This window comes from Varroa destructor, unplaced genomic scaffold (assembly GCF_002443255.2).
Source record: "Varroa destructor unplaced genomic scaffold, Vdes_3.0 BEIS01000007.1, whole genome shotgun sequence".
Classification (NCBI taxonomy): domain Eukaryota; kingdom Metazoa; phylum Arthropoda; class Arachnida; order Mesostigmata; family Varroidae; genus Varroa; species Varroa destructor.
In genome coordinates, this window is record NW_019211460.1 from 9,061,004 (window position 1) to 9,080,150 (window position 19,147).

The following is a 19,147-nucleotide window of genomic DNA, read 5'->3' on the forward strand; positions in this document are numbered from 1 at the left end:
CCTTTGCTTGTCGAATGCGCTTTACAGCCATTTTGAAAAACACTTAATGTGAGTATCACTGGCATCTGCTATTACGAGATATTGCCTTATAGGGAAACAGTAGAGTATTTTGTTATAAATTGAAAAGAACAAACATGCACGAACGTACGTTGCGTGCACGCTCGCCCTGTCCAATCTATTAAAAAACATGCTACCATTCCTTCGCCTATTCATTTTTTTTTTAAATAAATTGTTTCACACATTTTTTTTTAAATAACGAAATTAATAAATCTAGGCCAACAAACGCTCAATCTATAAAAATGAACGTGTTTGCGCTTTACCCGTTTATGAGATCTCTTCAAGTTAGTGTGAAGAAAATCTCGTGGATGAGACTCATGGCAGAGTCTCATCATAAGCTATTTAATTAGCCGTTGTACTATTCTTTGCCGTTTCCTATTACCTTCACTTATTAGTCCTATCAATTAATTTCACAGGGCAGAGTATACGTCTTTACTGGTTTCTACCGACAGTGCCTTTTATTGATTAATTCATTTTGCAATATAAAGTTGTCCTAGAAAAGACCTAGTATCTAAATGTAATGTAACGCATGCATGAATCTCATGAGATGCGCGATACGTCACTGATGCTGGTTCCACTTAAGTGCGTTAACCAATTGCCAGGGTACCAAGACTATCTGCCACAATAATTAGAGCCTTAGGACAGAAACTAATGAATTGTACATTTTTACACCATTCCTTTAGTAATGACATATTTGGATTAGTCTGCTTAAATCCTAAACTCAGAGAGACGTGCCCTTATGTCGATTTCACTTTTTGCCGTTTTGTGAGTCCTTCGACGATATCCTCGTGCTCAAAAACTTTCTCACGAAGGAATTCTGCAAAGTTTTCACTACTGAAAGCTAATGAAAAGTTCGAACGCGACCAAGTTGGCTCGTCCAAAAACTCTACACAAAATGGCCGATTTGCCGACTCAAACTTCGATTTGTTCGCACTCTTCAATAGTAGTTCTTGTTATGACTTTAAAAGTCACCAATCATTACTAAACCTAGGTTAAACCTAAAGATCCGCACCCTTACCAAAATGACAAAAGATTTTGGGTGTAGCAAAGCTTTTCGAGATCTACTGGGTCGCTATTAATAACTAGGAGCAACGGAATCCACCGATCAGATCACAGCGCATTGCATTCGAGTGCAAACGTCGAACTCTTTGGGACTTTTAGGCCGAAAAATCATGCCCATAAGACCATATATATATATATATATATATATATATATATATATATATATATATATATATATATATATAGCTTTATAGTATTTAGAGCGTAGTTAAAAGCCAGTCTTGCCAGATAAAGGCGAGGCTATCTTAACCGCGTTATCACTTGGCTGCAGCGTCATGGGATGGCGCGAATTCGCACGTGGCTATCGTAGAAGCCATGCAGTACACGACGAACCAAGCCGAGAGCCTTGGGGGGTTCGACGATAGCAAACCATCGAAAAAAAAGAAAGTCGAGTAGATGGAATATCAGATAGCCCAAAAACAGTGGCCTGAGGATTAAGCAGTACAGAGACTAAGCAGCTCCGAAGGGCCACCTAATAAGGACCCCTACGTCGACAAACTTGCGCATCGCTTCTTGAAGGAAGAGTTTTTCGAGTAGTTCTCCAACCTCGTTAAGACCCATGAAGGAAGATCTGTGAACCCTTCGCAAGCCGATCGGGCACTACTCGATGAAGTGGGACTAAACCTTCATCTTAAAGTTATCTAACCAACGTGGGACGGACAGCGAGGTCTGTATTTTTTGCTAATTTCATCGTAGCAGAACCGGTGAAATCAAACGCAGTACGAATTCGGTTGTTGCTTGTTCGTCCTTAGCTATTTATCGAAAAAGCCCAACACGTCAAAAGGGCTTGAATCTCGGTTTGATAAGCAAATGATAAGGAATTTGTCTTGAGATTGGACTGCTGGCATTTTGGGACACAGTGCCGTTAAAAACAATTTTTGGCACTTCCGTTAACGCCAGTTAGAATTTCAACTCCACTCATCATTCAAGTACAAGGCGGACGTGTATCATTTGCTAAGCGACAACCTTCGTTTAGAAGCCACCCTTGCGGCAGCGATTACAGTACATCAAATGAGTTCTTGGTGATCGCCGGAAGCAAGTGTGTCCAAGGAAAGTTGTGCTTGTAAAGGTTGTCATTTCGGAGAGCAGAGGTTGCATCCGGTGCTGTTACTTCATTTAGAATGCTTTATATAATTATGTCAGCCTTAAATATGTGGACAAATCTCGCTGAATCTGAAAGTCAACATGAATCTGAAAGACCGCTGTTGCTAAACGTTAGTCAACAAATAGGTCAGTCTTTTACTGCCTGACCTAGTTCCTATTTGATCGGCCCAAGAACCAAATGAGAGATTTTCCTCTTATGCATTGCTGCTTTGCTTTCATTCATTTCATTTCATTAGGCTGTGCCTTATTTCGACACAAAAGCCCTCTCAAAAGACGCTAGAGTTCAGAGAAGGGAAAGAAAACCTCTTTACCCAACGGTTTCTTCTGCTTCAGTCTCTCAATTCGCGGCTGCTGACCACGCTGCGTTTGTTAACCTGAAATGGGCAACTACAATGGAAATGATGCCACAGTGTCGAATCGAGATTGGTTCGACGCTAGGTGACAGAGCCTGAACAGGGCACAGAGTTCATTCTTCAGAGGATTCGCAGAAAACTTGGTGTATGACATCCGTTAAGAAACAGTGGAAAGATGTCTCGCTCATCGGCAACGCGAGGCCTGGGGGAGGGAGGGGGCGTTGGGAGCTATGTTCCTCATAAGAAGTCCCATGTGCATTATGACGCTTCCACTTCAGCGTTTACTGCGTAGGCGTCTGTGTGTAGAGGATTGTGCAAAACGGAGAAGCGGGCAAGCATCACTGCCAGTAAATAGGAAAATGAGCGAAGAGAAAAGGCACGAAGGTGAAAATAGATAAATTAAGGAAAATCACTTCGCTAAGTGAATGAAAAGGAACTTTACGGAAGGAAAATCGAAATTGCGCAGTTTCGAAATTCTCTCACTTCTACTATTCAACACTTTACCACAACCGTAAAGACTTCATGCAAGCATATGATTTACATAACGCTGAACGTACTGGTAGCTAAGGCTGTTTCCAGGCTTCTATAGCGCACACAGATAAGGAACAAATGTGAACAAAAAACCGCTCGGCCTTCTTCTGAAACGAGCAATAACAACGCATTGTAACCCGTGATTGTCTCTCACTTGACCTTCAACTTTAGTATGCATCTTTTTTGCACCAGTAAGAGATCGACGCAGAACACACGAAAGAGTCCGCATTAAAAAAAAAAAGATAAAATTGTCATATAGACAAAGTACATATACACAAAGTTTCTATGACGTGTCTTTGTTTTAGCTTAATGGCAATGTATTGTAACTTAACGGTAAACTGATACCAGAAGCTTAACTAGCTGTAGATTGAGGGAATTTCGGTTGAGGATGAAACAGGGAAATTCAGTAAGCTATCCTCCTGAACTATCATTTGTTTACTGTCTCTATATTTGATTTGTGATGTCCCCTATATCAATCACAAAATTTTGTAACGGAATCGTTCTATGTAGATGCGTATGTATGATGCACATAGCAGGTAAGATGCTACTATTAATATTCCTTGTGTTTCAAGATAGGCGATGGAAGGATGCAAGGTCTCCCGTATTCGAAGCTATGATGCGTGACGGTATGGTAATTATGCGTAACTGTGTTAGTAATTGGCGTCTACAAATCACGCTGAAGTGATTATGAAACTCCTATGAACATAGAATATCCACAGCAAGTGGCTATAGCAAAATTCTTCCCTCTTTCGGAAACCTTAAGTTCACGCGACTAACTTGCATTCAAACAGCAAGTTCGAAATTGCCGTACAGTTGGAAAGCAACAGTGGTGATGAAAAGCCAATACTATCCTAGAAATAGAACTTCTTCATTACGCTTTTCGACGAAGGTTAACGGGGCAGGTCGTAATGACACTAAAACAAACTCGAGAGATGCTGACAGTATCCAACTGCTTACCTGCAAAGAAACACGCGGTGATTGAGGTTCGAATCGTGGCGTAAATAGATTTTGCTTCGTGGTGGTATCCAGTCGTTTAAATTACTGATTAACGAACAGAGGTACCTGTGATCGAGTGTAATAATGACAGTAACAGAAGCAGAGTTACTAAAAAACGAATATGTTTATATTACCATACATGATCTAATAAGAGTGAGAAGGCTAATCAATCAAAAATGATTAGAAAGCCAGGAGTGAAATGAATCCGACTCGCTTCATCTGGTAAAGTTCAACCTGTTTGATTAGAACTAATAGCAAAGCACCGGCATACGGAGCATGTTATGTCATCCACCGGGTATAATTATACGCATCAGACGAAAAAATACATGTCTGACTTTAGTTAAACCAGGAAGTAAACATACATACGCACGAAGTGTGTGTAGTACGGTAGGAAATGGCCATTTACGTCCGCAGTGCTCGTGCATGATGATCTCCTAATTTGCTAATATTTTGCATTGTAGCCAGTTATTGTCACCTGGGTCCCGACTGCTCAGTTCAGTGGTTTCAGCGCAGGTTTTCGGAAAAAATATATGCTAATGCATCATGTAACTGGGAGAGTTCCTCAATTGTAACAGCTGTTCTAGACTTAGGGCTGTTGCGTTTCGGGTCCCACTTCACGCAATTGTCTATCGCAGCTATTGCTACGTGTGGCGCTTTTGTTATTGTTTACATTAGAGTCCATGTTTTTAAACTTACCGATTTTAACCTGGTCCACCTTCTGCCAAGAATACCTTCTTATATTGCTACCTATCGTATTTACGCCCGTAGCCTGGTCAGTTTTTCAATTGTCACCGACCACGAGCAGCTGACACTCAAAGGACGGGGCAAGACCTTTGTACGTCCTACGTGCTAAATGCTGTATGACCGAAACAACTGATTAGCAAGAGTTTGCTAGGCGAGGCTACAGAAGGAAAAAAGATCCGCTAGATACCTATATACACGCACATATTGAACCAGCGGCTAACACCGTTTCAGTACGAACAGTTTCGGGGTGCCGTGTCTCTAGCTGTTGGCCAAATCAACACTGCTTTTTACATCTCTACCACCTCTGTGTCTAGCTCGATATTGTATGATGGAATTGGCTTCTCTAATCCTCTCTGTAATCCGAAAGAGCCCTCTTTTCGTTTTTATCAGTGTCTCAGATTCGCCATCCGTCCATCGCATGGTTGTCGTTGCGTAAGTGTTCATTACACGGCTCGATTGCAGTGCTATAGTCTCACCCAGTCGGCTACATTGTTTTCAGTGGCGCCTAGGGTACCGCGGTAGTAAGAGCACCAGCAAAAACAAAAAGGGACAACTGAGGTAAAAGAACTCTTAGCTTTTTGCTTACTCCAGACACTCCCCTTAAAAAGAGAGAACATGCCAAAATAAGGATATCTGGTTTCTTATAAACATAATTGCCCAGCTCATCAATAGCGGACGCTCTTGCACCACCGATTGGTAGATACGATAAATTCTCCACGTTACATCTACCCATAGAGCGTATCTAACGGAGAGCTAGCAGGTTAGTTCGCTGACCCCACGTTGATGCGATCTTCCCGATGATGGCACAGTGGATAGCGTGCTCGGTTGCTAAACTTCAGGGACACATGATGGTATGGGTTCGAATCCGAGAACTAGCCAGCGTTTTGATGGAATACCTAACGGTACTACCGAACGTAAAATTCGAAACGCTTTTAAACAATATTGTGCGGGTGAGATGCCTTTTCTCCCGCTGACTATAGTTTGCGTGAAGTCGTGCCGTAGCCGATTATTATTTTAAGGAGGAACAAGCATCATTTTCTCATTGTGATATAATGTCTGTGCCGTCGACAACTGATCTCTATTGATGGTGGCATAATTACAACGGCGGCTTGTCCATGACGAATATCCTGGGTACTATCAATCAAAGCAGATGGCTAGTTTGGCCACCTTAGTGCTCATCAGACCTTAATAAAAGGAGAATAAAGTATTGCGATTATTGTTAGTTTTGATAATAGCATCTGTAATTGGTCGCGACTGACCATACTATGTCGAAACAGATTAAATGTACAGCTTGGCATTTCAGTTGAATTTGGGGATACTTGAGACTAGCGTCATCCAGGACAATCCGAAAAAGTGGCATTTCTCTGAGTAGATTAGACAAATTCATCTGTACAAGCTATTTGTGTTTGCAAAGGGGTCGCAATCACTTAACTGGCGACTGTTTAAGACTGACAATATTACCCCTTCTTTTTGTCCGTACCTATAGAGTTCACGTCAAGCACCTATTTCGTGCATGGGCCCTTACGTAACGTCCGTCGCTTAATGTTCCTTCTTTTTATCATTAGATACAAAGAGGATTTTATTTAAAAAATGTCTCTAATTAATTACATTAGTCCTAATTTTATGTATATTGTTGTAGATTTATGTTGTGATAGCGATTCACTAAAAGACAATAAATATGCTACATCACGATAAGTAGGCGGTACAGAGCTCATTCGAGTCCAACCATCAAGGGGTAGCAAGTAAGTCATAGTTACAGCTACAAAATAGTACATTCTACACACTTGTTGCTTCTCGGTACGATCAGAAAGAACTGGGGTTGAAGTCTTCCGCATGCTGGAGGCGCTTGTCCATAACTTTCTTGAACAGATAGCTATACTCAGCGTCTTTGTGAAACGAATCCCACAGCTTTGGAACCTAATCAAATAGTATTTCAAGCTTGCCAAGGAGAAGCAGCAGAATACCACGCATTGCATGGGCTTGGGCCAAGTCCTTTTTCGAGGCCGACCGCTTAGTGCCAGGGACAAGGGCAGAGAATCGCTGCGACGTGAGCAGACCACAAGTCTTTCTTCAGTTAAGACCTTCTTTAAATTAATATTTCCCTTGCTTCTCCGGCCCATCGAAACTACCGTTGTCGCCAACACGTTCTTCACCGCTTGTCCAGCTCCGTTCTCACCAGCGTACGTATGCACACCCTGCCGTGCTTACGTATAAGTAGCAATCTTTGGCCATATGCCTGTCGAGTGCGCGGCACTCGTGCGTGAATATCTTGACGCATGCTAGCAAAAGATGGCTTTGTTTTTTTGCGACATCAGCCAGCCAGTGCCGCCCCGTTTACCGATGTGTGACGTTGCCCGCTTGGAGCCTGGGGCAACTTAAGCATTTCGGATCCCTCCAGAAAGGAGATCTGTGTATGCTGCCGCCACGGGCAGGCGAAGTGGATGGGGTACTGGGGAGGCCGCAGACCGCTGCTTCTTACAAAATACTCAGTTACATAGAGACGTCAAGAATGTGTGCTAAGCACTCCAAGATAGCCTGAATGGCAAGATCATACACGAGTATGTGCACGGAGGTATCGCGTACATGCTATGAGAACTGAAAAATATTTCGTTCTGACCGCCTACTGAGCTACCTGACAAAGTATGCCATTTCTATTGCTGAATGGAAATCTTCGTAGAAGTCAAATTGGGCATGTGATCAAGTCATCGATAACATGCCCATGAAGTGCACGCGAACGTATGTTGCCTGCTACTGAATTTCATGGAATATCCTGGGCGCGTATTCCGGCTCTGTTGTTCCATCTGTCCTTTCTCAGAAAAAGCGATTTTCATAAAAAGATTTTCAAGATTTTCCACCGTGACGACAATATTCAATGTTCACTGACCCAATTTTAACTGTTATTTAACTATTTATCTTCAGCTGATTTCAAAGATAGCATACGAATTCCGCGGATTTCACTAAACACTAATCAATGCAGATATAAGCTACGGAGATATACAAAGCCACTGCTATTTAGCGATGCGTTCAATTTTCAATCGAAACGTTTAAAACTCAGATTAAAAGCCATCTTTAATTACGTTCCTATGTTTCTCTAATTTGCAATACGTTTCGTTTTTTTCTGTTTTATTTAGCTGCGATGACACATGACCGTATTGTTGTTCCTTGAAGACCATAAAACTACGGAAATCCATCAAAGTTTGGCGAAAACATTAGATAAGGAGGCTTTAAGCAAAACAATAAGTGGTGTGAAACGTTTCAAGAATGAAGATTGAAGTGTTGAAGATCAGCGAAGAAGTAACCAGATATCGGGACCCGAAGGATAATAATGCATTGCTGCAATCAAGGAGACTTTTCGCGAAAGCAGAGATTGGGGTCTAAGGCCTCTATTGGCACACACAGGCATTTCACATGTAACGTGTTATAGAATTGTAGCCCAAACACTGAGAATGCGATGACTGAGCAGAAGACGCATTGCTATGAATTGACTTTAGATTAATTGAAGATACTGGTGCCGTATTTTTACGGCACAGGTAATTTGCGGACGTTCATCAAGTTCTTGACATACGGTTTCCGTAAACAAGGTATGGTTCAGTCTCTACTGCCAACCAAAGAAAATCCACATAAGTAAATAGCGCAGCCCTAGAGAAAATTGAATTCGGTGGCAATATCCAGTAGGTTAATAGGTAAGGTGACGCTAGTACTTGCGATGAACTTCAGGGGCACTTGCATCTACTATGAGATCGCAGAGGATGAAATACTCGCTGATGGTGTGCTCGCAGAATATGAAATAATGAATATAGCGCGCTTTCTCGAACTCCTCAAGAAACTCATGGACCGTTGACATGGCAATCAAAAGCAAGCAGTCTGGTAACCTGCTGACAGCGCCAGACCTCATCGCCATGCCTCAGTTACTTCCTAGATTGAGCAGACAGATATCCAACGTTGGCTTCGACCCATTCGTTCCCCCAATCTAAATCTATATGATTAAGGGGCTTTCCATTCTCTAAAAAGGGCAACCGGAGGGCAAACGTATTTTACTGTCGATTCATTTCGAGAAGTTATAAATAAAGAAATTGCATAAGGAACCGTGGGTGGTAGGTCTAATTTATTTAAAATAACGTTACAAGATTGTTTGTCTACGTGTTAAACAGTAGGAATATACATCAATATCCCTGATAAAGATCATATTGTAACGTTGTCCGTTACCGAAGAGCACCTCTTTTCGCACAAGCAGCATTTACCCAGCAAGCATGACTCCACACTCGTACTAGTTTAGATGAAAACAATTTTGGGAGTACAAGTTTCCGTCAATGACGAAAATTACCCGTACAGGAATACCTACTAAGTTTTTTTTAATTGCTTTCATTGAAAGAATGTTCTATTAATGGTGAAAAAGTGGTGAATGATTTTACACCGTTATCATTATATATCTTCTTCTAATTTATAGTATACTTTCTCGTTTAGATTTTATCATACATTTGTTTAAGTATTTATCTACTTTCCATCGGCGACGAGAAAAATCAACTATTATCAGGCTCAATATCGTTGTTGTTTTTATTAGTCACATACTGTTCTTCTTTAGGTTTAGTGAACCTTATCGCTGGTTTTTGTTTGAGCTCTTATTCTGCCATGTTAAAAGCAACTGTTTGAAGCGAAACATTTGAATGCTACTAACATCACCTCCGAGTAAAGTAAGGCTGGAAACATATAAAAATTAGGTAAATATGCAGTCTATCTCAAGATACTCATTGCGTATATAACATATCTAGTACAAGACGCCTTGTTTTGATTTCTTGTGACTTGAATTCAATATATTTGCTCGAAAATTACCGAAAGCATTTTTCCATAGAAGTCTATGAAGAAATGTCTGAGAGAGTGGGTCGCCAATCAATAAGTTCGATCATGGCGAACCTTATGGGTCGATTAAATATGTTGCAGTGGTCCTCATGCTGAGTTTTTCTGTGTTTTGAAACAGTAAACTATGGTTTGTGGGTCGCCCTTTACACACACGAATTATGAAAGCAAGTATATACATATAAAAAAAAAGTATAGAGAGAAAGTACATCGTTAAAATTGAATCTGAGTGTACACGCCCAAATTGCAAACGCAGAGATCTTGGCTGTGCACAATTTTACGGCGTGGTTTAGGGTATACTGGTATATGGAAGAGTTGGTTTTTTTTGTTTACGGTTAAGTAAATTGGCCGTCGCTTCTTAAGAAGAAAGTTTCATGAAATACTATACGACGCCTCTAGGAAACAGCGCAAATGTTGCGGTTTTTTTACCGATAAATATATATATCTAATACGGATACGATATATATATATATAATATATATATATATATTCGTTGAAAGTAACTATTTACCTGGATATTAAGGCTAGATTTTAATAAAACATAAATTGTGTAGATATGTATGTTGAAGACTTACTGAGTGATTACAAGACGAACTTCTAGAAACCCACAATTCTCACTTATTGCATTTAAGAACTTACAAACACAAAAGCTTGGCCATGATCGTTATTGCATTGGCTGTCGAAATTCCCTTCGTCAGAAGTAACATCCCCGGATCGGTGAAGCCCAAACGTATTCGAGACTCGTAGCTGATCAGATTTACCTAACTGACCCATGTTTTTCGGTAAACAAACACTCACATATAATATGCAAAGGTGTACGGCTCATAATTAGGGAATGCATAAATAGGGAATTGTTCAAATGCAAGATGTTTTATGTGATACCGCAGCTAGTATATAGATATCTCAGGATAATATAGCAGCATTTTCGGACCGCGATACCCGAGATGTCTGGTTCCATAGATAGAATACGTATTTGCGGTATATGCTAATAATCATTAAGTGTATTAAGATTTGATGTATCACTATTCGGGGATTCTATCAAAAAGATCGTCAAGGCTTTTCATGGGGTCGTCTACATAGGTTGCATGCATTTATGTATTTACGGCCTCTCAAATGAATCTAAGCAAGGGCTTTTCTTCGACCTGCTCTGATACCGTGTGAAAAAGCTTCATTGTAGGCACTAGTAACATAAAGGTAAACCGTGTGTCCTAGGTTATCTAAATACCTATTGTTTAACTAGTGGTGCGAAGATAATACTGACTGACTTACCGACTATGCAGGACACGTCGACCATTGGGTAGGGAATTCGCGAGTGTTCTCCGCAGGGGTATATTCGTGTAGCTCTCGTCCAAGGAATCAGCCAGCCGCCGACAAGGGCGGCCAGGGCGACCCCGACTGATGACAAAAGCCCAGGTCTCATCTAGCTGACGCGTAAGGTGATGCTGACCCTGTTCGAGCACTTTCAAACTTGTCGCCGCCTGTTTTCTGAGCTGCAACGGATTTGAATACGATAACAATATTCGTGGCACTAAATGATGGTGCGTGTGACACGAGTGGCAGTTGCCCGCGCTGGCTCTCTTCCGGGACGCGTTTAATAGCTATTGCAATAGTGCGCGCAATTGTCAACGCACTAAATGTCGTTAATGCAGTTCGAATTTTTGTAGCCTTTTTGGTGGCTCCACCTTGGAGGCGGCGATAGAGGAGGATCACAGGCCAAGCTCATCTTCGTCATCAGCACGGCATCACAACAAAATCATGGGGCAAAGGCTGCATATACACCACGCTACGCACCGACCCCAACACGAACTGGTACAAAGGAGCAAAAACGGGAACTAACGCGCGCATAAACATAAAAACACTTTACGCATAGTCTAGTAATCTCAACTGATTTACACTTAATAAACGGACTATTCTTTTTCTGATTTAACGTACTTCGTACTTATGAGCTTCGCTGCTAAGAGCGCCACTTGAATATGTAACTTTACGATAATGTTTTTCAGTTTTGTCTTCACTAGCAGTCATCCAGCTTTCTTTACCAAGTATCTCTTACCTACTTTTCAGTTAATTTTACCGTCGCGCAGTTCAAAAGAACTACTTCAACGAAGTTTGTTGGCTTGACCGCGCGCTGGGACGGAAAAAGCCGTTGAAACTTAGTAGTTAACTAAGTGCGCCTAGGAACTTTAGAAAATATTCTAATATTTCCGTAATTCATGAACCGCACTGTTAAGGTAAGTCTGCTTTTATTGTACTTCCAATCACGACCGGTCACGGTACCGCCATGTCCTACGAAGTCCTTCACTATTGCTACTACGTACCAACTAAAGCCGTATTATGCGTCCCCGTGTCTCGAGACTTTCGCTTAAGTTCCTCAGTAAAGGCCTTTGACTCTTTCCACTTTCTCTCAACCAATTGACTAATGACGGAAGCCGAACGGGTCCGATGCCAAGGACCGCGATCTCTCCTAGAGGGCGCTACATTCAGCCTACCCCAGTCGCCGGCTGATGATCCGCAGACAGGCGCACCTCCACCAAGCGACGGCAGTACGATCGGCTGGCAACTGAACCCTTCTCCCTTACGCGTGAAGCAACTCGACCAGCGACAGACCAATGCTTTTACCCATCATCATCGATGTCGTCTAGGAGACCGTCGCTCTGAGCCAGCTGATATCCTGCACTTAAATAGTTTGCGATAGCCGATTCTTTAGCTGTATCTGGCTTCAGTATGAAGGGGGATAAGGAAATATCGCCCTAGAAAATAAGGGGAACACCTGTATTTGTCGAATGTCCCCTGATTCCAGTGTGATTCCTGCTGCTGGCTTTATTCCTAAGAATATTCTCTGATGACAGATTTGTTAATTATGGCAAGAGCAAGGTGTGCTGATTTAAAGCGGCGCGAAGTAGTAAAAAACGGCAGAAAGTAGGTGTAGTACGTTGTTAATGCTAGACACCTTCCATACCACGGTTACAGCCAAAGTCATAGAAATTATGCTTTTAGAATTCGGTCTTCAAGGACGCACCTCAGTAGCTGATTGAAATGATGATCAGATCACGATCAGAGACAACTTGCTGACGTACTTCATGTTAAAGAGGAGCGAGAGTATGCGGTAACATATTGGGAGTAAAACACAGGCTATGCAAAGAAATAACATGGACAACAGCAGTCGTGTTGGGTGTTATGCGCTACGAAATTTAATCGACAATCCGTGACGTTCTACTCTTAAGACCGTGCAATGCTTCTTGTACGTTATTGTGCAATGATTTTTCGCTATATATAAGCGGCAGCAACAACAATAGTCAATAGAAACTGGCGAAATCAGGAGGGATGAGAAGCTAAGAACGATGCGTATTGAAAGGGCATGTAAACGAAGCGATACGCGCTTGCCGCCTATTCGGCAGCGACGTTCCACCGAAGGTTGTTGTTCAGAAAAGACAGCAGCTTCCTGCACTAGGTAAAAAGGCTTTGCCAATATCTGTTCCTCTTTCTGTTCCTTTACCACCATCCTAAATGGCTGACCTCTGAACGCGATAATTCACGAGTGCGGGAACGCCCCAAACGATGAGAAAGCTAGAACGAATCACACTTTTAGTTTGGCCGTTGTAGGAAAAACTGGTCCTTCTTCTTTCTACAAAAGGATTGGCGAACGCTTAAGGGGAAAACTGTATGAAGTGTTTGTCTTTTCCTCTCCGAGCGTGAAACATATGTGTTGCTTGTTTCTGTGCAAGTATGTGAATCCATTTAGATTTCTATATAAGAGAATACCTGTATGTATGCGTCTGTGTATAGATTAAAGCAATCTTCGTTTTTGTCTGAACAGCCGTGATCCGGGCACGAATCCACAGGTATCTCCCAAGTATTTGAGATCCTAAGTTAGATGTGGCACGCTAACTAACTTCTCACTCATCACTAAGTCTGATCAAATGTCGAACATATTCACCAACCTTGTCGACTTATTTTCAAGTTCCCATGAAAGTTATGAGTGGAGATTTTTTTTTTTAGGCAGTTCGTAAGTTTATTTCACAATGTATTAATTATAATGTTTCAGGCCTCAACGTATTAACAGGTCCATTGTTTTAATATCATATAGACCACTTATATACAAAATCCTGATAATACCTAAGCTAAATTGTTTTTAAGCTTTTTTTTCTTTTCTTTTAGCCGAGATTATGCTAAAAATTACGTGAAGGGTCCATTAAAAATTGTTGTATAATTTTACGATGCGAACTTTTGTCCGTGAATACGTGGAACGATATGAAACCATTAGTTAAGTGACATCACTTCGTAATCCACCGCAAGGTCAGTGTTGCAGATGGCTTAACCCGATTACCGACCCTCGTTTCGAAAAGCAAACATTCGTACGAAAACAGCTGTTTGTGAAGTTACAAACAGACAATTAGCCGCTTATAACAGCCGAAAACATTAACATTTTTTTTTTAATCAGCTAATTATAACAGGTGTTCCTGTCACGGGCATTGCATCCATAGGTTGTTGGGGGCACGTTTGCAGTAAAGCGAATATGTAACCCTCTGCAAAAGGCATATCCAGCATTCGTATAGCATCGAGATCGTACTAGTGATCAACGGTGTGCTTCTATAGAAAAAAAAAAACGGTGTAGCTAGTTATTTGCATTTGCAATCAAACTAATGGTATACAGGGCAATACACATGCTGAATAGAGAATGATAATCGTTTTGTTATTATTGGGCTGCTGTACATCCATGCAAGCGAATAACAGCGGTTGTACACACCGTGTGGTCTTACTTCTTAACCCTTGCCTTTGAAACATATAGTTACCAACATGTTTTTTTTTTTTTTGCCTGGTTCCTGAATTAGATCACAGGGCTAGCTCAGTTGCGCTAAAGAACTTCATGTGTATACGCGTATGCACATTTTGTTTTTTAAGCCGTTTAATGAACGTCATGAGTCTATGCATACTATTTCAGTAGAGCTGGACTGATGATTCATGCTAGTGCTTCTTCTAAATATATTGTACTCTCTCACATAAATCTTAAGGGGATAACCGGCGATTCCGCTTGCGTTACTTCATATATTGATGCTCATGTGCTTTTGTCGTGATAGCTAGCTGCCATGATAACTTTCAGCTTAATATTTTGACTGAAACCAGATCAAATCTTTTATACGACGATTAAACTGCGCAATTGCAACGCGCCTCAAGGGTTTAGGACACAATGTTAGTTGCAAGTTCTACTGCGTCTTACAAGTAAAGTATTGCTTTTTGTAAGAGCCACTCTTTAAGGCGTGTCGACTAGCCACCATGTGCCCTTTTAATTTGCTTGCTCCTGATTATTACCACATCGACCACAGAAGTACTCGATCACTTCTAATTACTTCCTGGTCTAAAGGACATGTTTCTATAACATGGTGATCCTCGGCCGAGTCGGAAAATTTGCACTACCATAAGAAAATATCACCGCGATGGCTAAATATGACCATCGGACATAAAAAGTTAATGCTTTTCTTAGATTCGTTGGAAGAGCGGCTAGATAGTACACTTAAAGGATAACTCGCTTTTTCTATGTATACTTTTTCTAAAAAAGCTATGAAGAACGCATGCTAAATAGTAGTAGTAATTTCGTGTCTCGTTATTATACAGCCACGACGGCAGATACACATGCGATCCATAGGACACCTGAAATTTACGATTTTTTTTTCTCAAATTCACACTACGTTAAAACCCGTAAAGCAGGAGTTTCTCAATTGTAGAAACTACAGTAAGAATATTTTTGTTTACAACCAATATAACAGCCGATAACAGATAAATAAATCAAGTCAGCGTGATATAAATCCAAATATCATCAACGTCATTTTGTAACACTGAATATATGCTTTGCTGAATTATGTGTGCTTCGGTTTAACATCTATAACTATGCTAGTTGGTCACACGGTACACAACCAATTCGTAGAGTCGTATTATTAAAGTCGAATTATTTCTAGTACCGATAATCCTTTATTTCAATTTAATAAACAGTGGCTGTATTATGTGTTATATTCACAGATATCTCTTGTGACTTGCACGAGTTTAGGCCTCATCAAATTGGCGAAACGAAACATTTCCTTTTCAATGTCATCCCTTATGGCAAGCATGCAGCAGTCGCAACGATTGCCTATCACTTCAACAACATCGTGCCGGAGTTGTAGTTTTTGATGAAGCAATATAAATACGTTCTAGGCTATGACGAACTACGCTGGCTCATCTTGTGGCTACATAGAAAAGAGCCTATGCAACGGACGTACATTCACCCCCTCGTCATATCTGAAAGAGAGGGATTGTAGTTCTATAAATAAAAGGCATACCACAATTTTGGAACGAGCCAACTTGCTGTTAGATACATCAAACGATTAAACGTATTAGGCCATTACCCTAAGTTAGCCCTGCACTACGTACGTCTGAGAGTATCGAGGATCTGGTGGCAACAGAAGATGTTGGTGATCATCTCATTGGTTTCAACCGTCTGAAGTCTGAAGCTTAGCTAAGGATCGTCCTTTCAGGACGATCCTTAGCTAAGCTTCGAGTCAACCAGAATGGAGACAAAGCTATTTCAATGTCCTTTCCTGCCTGTCCGCTTTCTGCTTTACTGGCTTCCTTAGAGATGTTAGTACACGTACTACTATATATATATGAGCCGGAACCACCGCTTCTATTTACCCTGCTACAAGAACTCAACAAATACTCAGGAATGCTCTCTATCCCCTAGAAACGCGGTACTTATCCCAGCCCCTTCTAGGGTTACCTACCCACCAACTCAGTTAACTTACTCCCCTAAATTTTGCTCTTTGCGAAAATACAATCCATTGTTATAGAGAGGACATCGTCTGTGCGGAGAATCGAGCAGCCACAACGCGTTATCATCCTTCCAAGACGATGACAGACCCGCCACCTAGTCACCGACCCATGCGCTTATGCCCCCCTTCCCCTGCTTGTGTTAAAATAGGTTGTCTCCCCCGGTCTGTAAGGAGTATTAACCGATGAGACGAGCAATCAGCCTCGAAGAAGCTGATCCCCTTTTTCGAAGAAGTATCGGCCGAGCTAAGGGCTGTCAGTACGTCAGCAGAGGCACTGCGACGAACATCTAATGCTTGAGTACTGCAAATGCTATTCACAATTTGTCGTCTAGACATCTTCCAGTCACTGGCCCGTATAGGCGTTTCGGATATACTGACTCGTAACTATTTCCAGTGTGTTTTGCTTGCTATGAGCATTCTTCCTGTACATTCTCTTAGTGGATTTCCTTCACTGCCTCGATTCGTACCAGCTCACAACTCCATCCCTAGGTTCGCTCACTCGTATTAAATGAAGCACTCTCTGCAACGTTGGTGGCGTATTTACCAAAGTGGCAGCGATTGACCCATGATTTATAATGAACATGGGAGAGGACGCATGGAGAAGGTGAAAGTCAGTGGCTTTTTGACCCACCTAGCGCCTATACGCCTCCTCTCCGTTTCATTGCCTAAATGAGTGGTTACGAACATCCTCGCGAGGAATAAAGGAACAGCATGAAGAAAGCGAGGTGTACCTATACGGTGCAGTCTGATAATAGCGTGATAACTGCATACGCGTACATGCTTAGGCACCCTGCTCTTTAGTTACTTGCCGATAATACGCTATGGGGCCTCCTTGGCTTATAGCTAAAATTGGTTCCCATCCAGGCAACACTGTCGAATCGAAATTGCGGTGGTAGGAATGCAGGGACCCCGTGAAAGGTAACTAATTCGTTGAAAGGAGAAGGCCATAGGAAGTTCTAATTGCGCAGAGAACGAACGCAAAGGGTTGGTAAGAATAGTCAGGGGTTATCGAGCGAGCGAAAACGTCTACCTAGAAGCCGCGTACAACTAACAAGGTCGATGACATTCGACTTATTTCGTGCCTTGCTTTCGGGGCCGCGAAACAGGTTTGATTGATCATTGTACACCTCGCTGCTACTATCTGCTTTACCCACACTTCCCCGAGATCAGCGAGATCTGTAATCGACTTTAATGTTCGATAGCTGATGGGGCTGACTGCTACATGGTTCAAATCTGCTTTAAAGGCATACAACCTCGGTAAGCTTATTATCGTCTAGTACGGGAAAAGCGAACAAAAGCGAAGGAAACGTTTACAGAACGTGTTGACCGCAATCGACCCCACAGTGATCGTAATTGTTGTTGCTTCAGCCCGAAGCTTATGTCAGCAGTAACTCTGCTGCCAAAACGGTCTATACTAGGAACAAGAAAACCAGAGGACTTTTCAAGGTAACTGGATGCAAGGCTTAGCTTCGATAAAACTAATTAGATTACTTCCAAGGTCATTTTAATGAGCGGAAATGCGCATTATTGTTGATGCAGAAATCTACACATATAACGCATTTCGCATAGGAACGCGGTATTGCTGCACTACCAGCGGCTGTAACAGCATTGTCTTGCGAACGCGATCTCAACTCAAAAGAACGTTGTTGAAGAAAGATGTTCCAAATCAAACGCTGCCGCAAAGGCCCGGGTCATTTGCCTTGTTTAAGCTAATTACGATATTGCTAGGAGGACAGTAGTTTGTTGTTAAAAGTAGTTTGTAAAGTTTAAAAACGGTACCAGGGATTTAGAGCATGCCTCCTGCTTTGATCGACCGTCTAAGCGTGGTGACAACCGTCTGAAAACACGTTTGAGGAAAGGCGATATAAGCGAATAGATCTTGGGGATTGCCCGAAAGCATGGACTGCAGCCACAGGATTGTTATTAACCACCTCAAATCCCTTCGGTTTGTACAGCAACTTGGAGCTTGGATATTTCATGAACTCTGTCAGTCCAACTATAAATTACGACTTAACTTTGTATCTCAATACTTTGCCTGGCATCGAAAGTCACGCGGCCACATTAACCGATTTTTACACAGAAGGGTCACTGGAGAACTTGTGTCCATACGTCAATATGAACCACAGACCAAAATATGCTGCTTTAGGAGAGAATACAAAGGCTATAGCCTAACCAGATCATCATCCAAAGGAGGTTTTGCGTTTAGCGGGATTGCGTAGGTCTGATTCATTGGGCATTGCTTCTTATGAACAGTTGATCAGCGCGCTTGTTTGGCATCAAGTCGACTGGGCTATTCAAATAAAAAAAAACCCAATAAACGAGATCAAATCATCCGGCTTTAAAACAACGCAAGACCATACGTGACAAACTTCGTCAAAACTGCCTTCCGGAACTTCAAATGAGAATTTTTTTTGCTATATATGTTCTCCGGACATGCCCCGACAAAAGTTCACTTTTTCCGTCTATTGGCCAATGACCCTCGTGGTCCTATTTTCGACCAGAACTAAAAACCTAAACTGGCGTTGGCCCAAACGAAAGCCGCTACCTTCTAGCGAAAAGGCATACATTATTTGCTGGAAGATCTTGAAAAATGACGGGGGATAACATAACAACCTATTGTCGCAGACCCAAAAAAACTAGTGTTTT

General features: G+C 41.8%; 1 protein-coding gene across 3 annotated transcripts in view; it reads right to left on the reverse strand.

Annotated features, from left to right (window-relative positions):
* The window catches only part of LOC111253745 (uncharacterized), a 159,387-nt gene extending 147,290 nt beyond the window's left edge, over positions 1 to 12,097 (reverse strand). For 2 of the 3 annotated variants that reach the window (XM_086975423.1, XM_086975422.1), the window contains exon 1: positions 10,971 to 12,097. In XM_086975423.1, the coding sequence (XP_086831549.1) occupies positions 10,971 to 11,121 (151 nt within the window). In that variant the 5' untranslated portion in view covers positions 11,122 to 12,097. The remainder of the gene's footprint in view (positions 1 to 10,970) is intronic. The other variant, XM_086975424.1, reaches the window with a different exon arrangement.
* Positions 12,098 to 19,147: the final 7,050 nt, after the last annotated feature.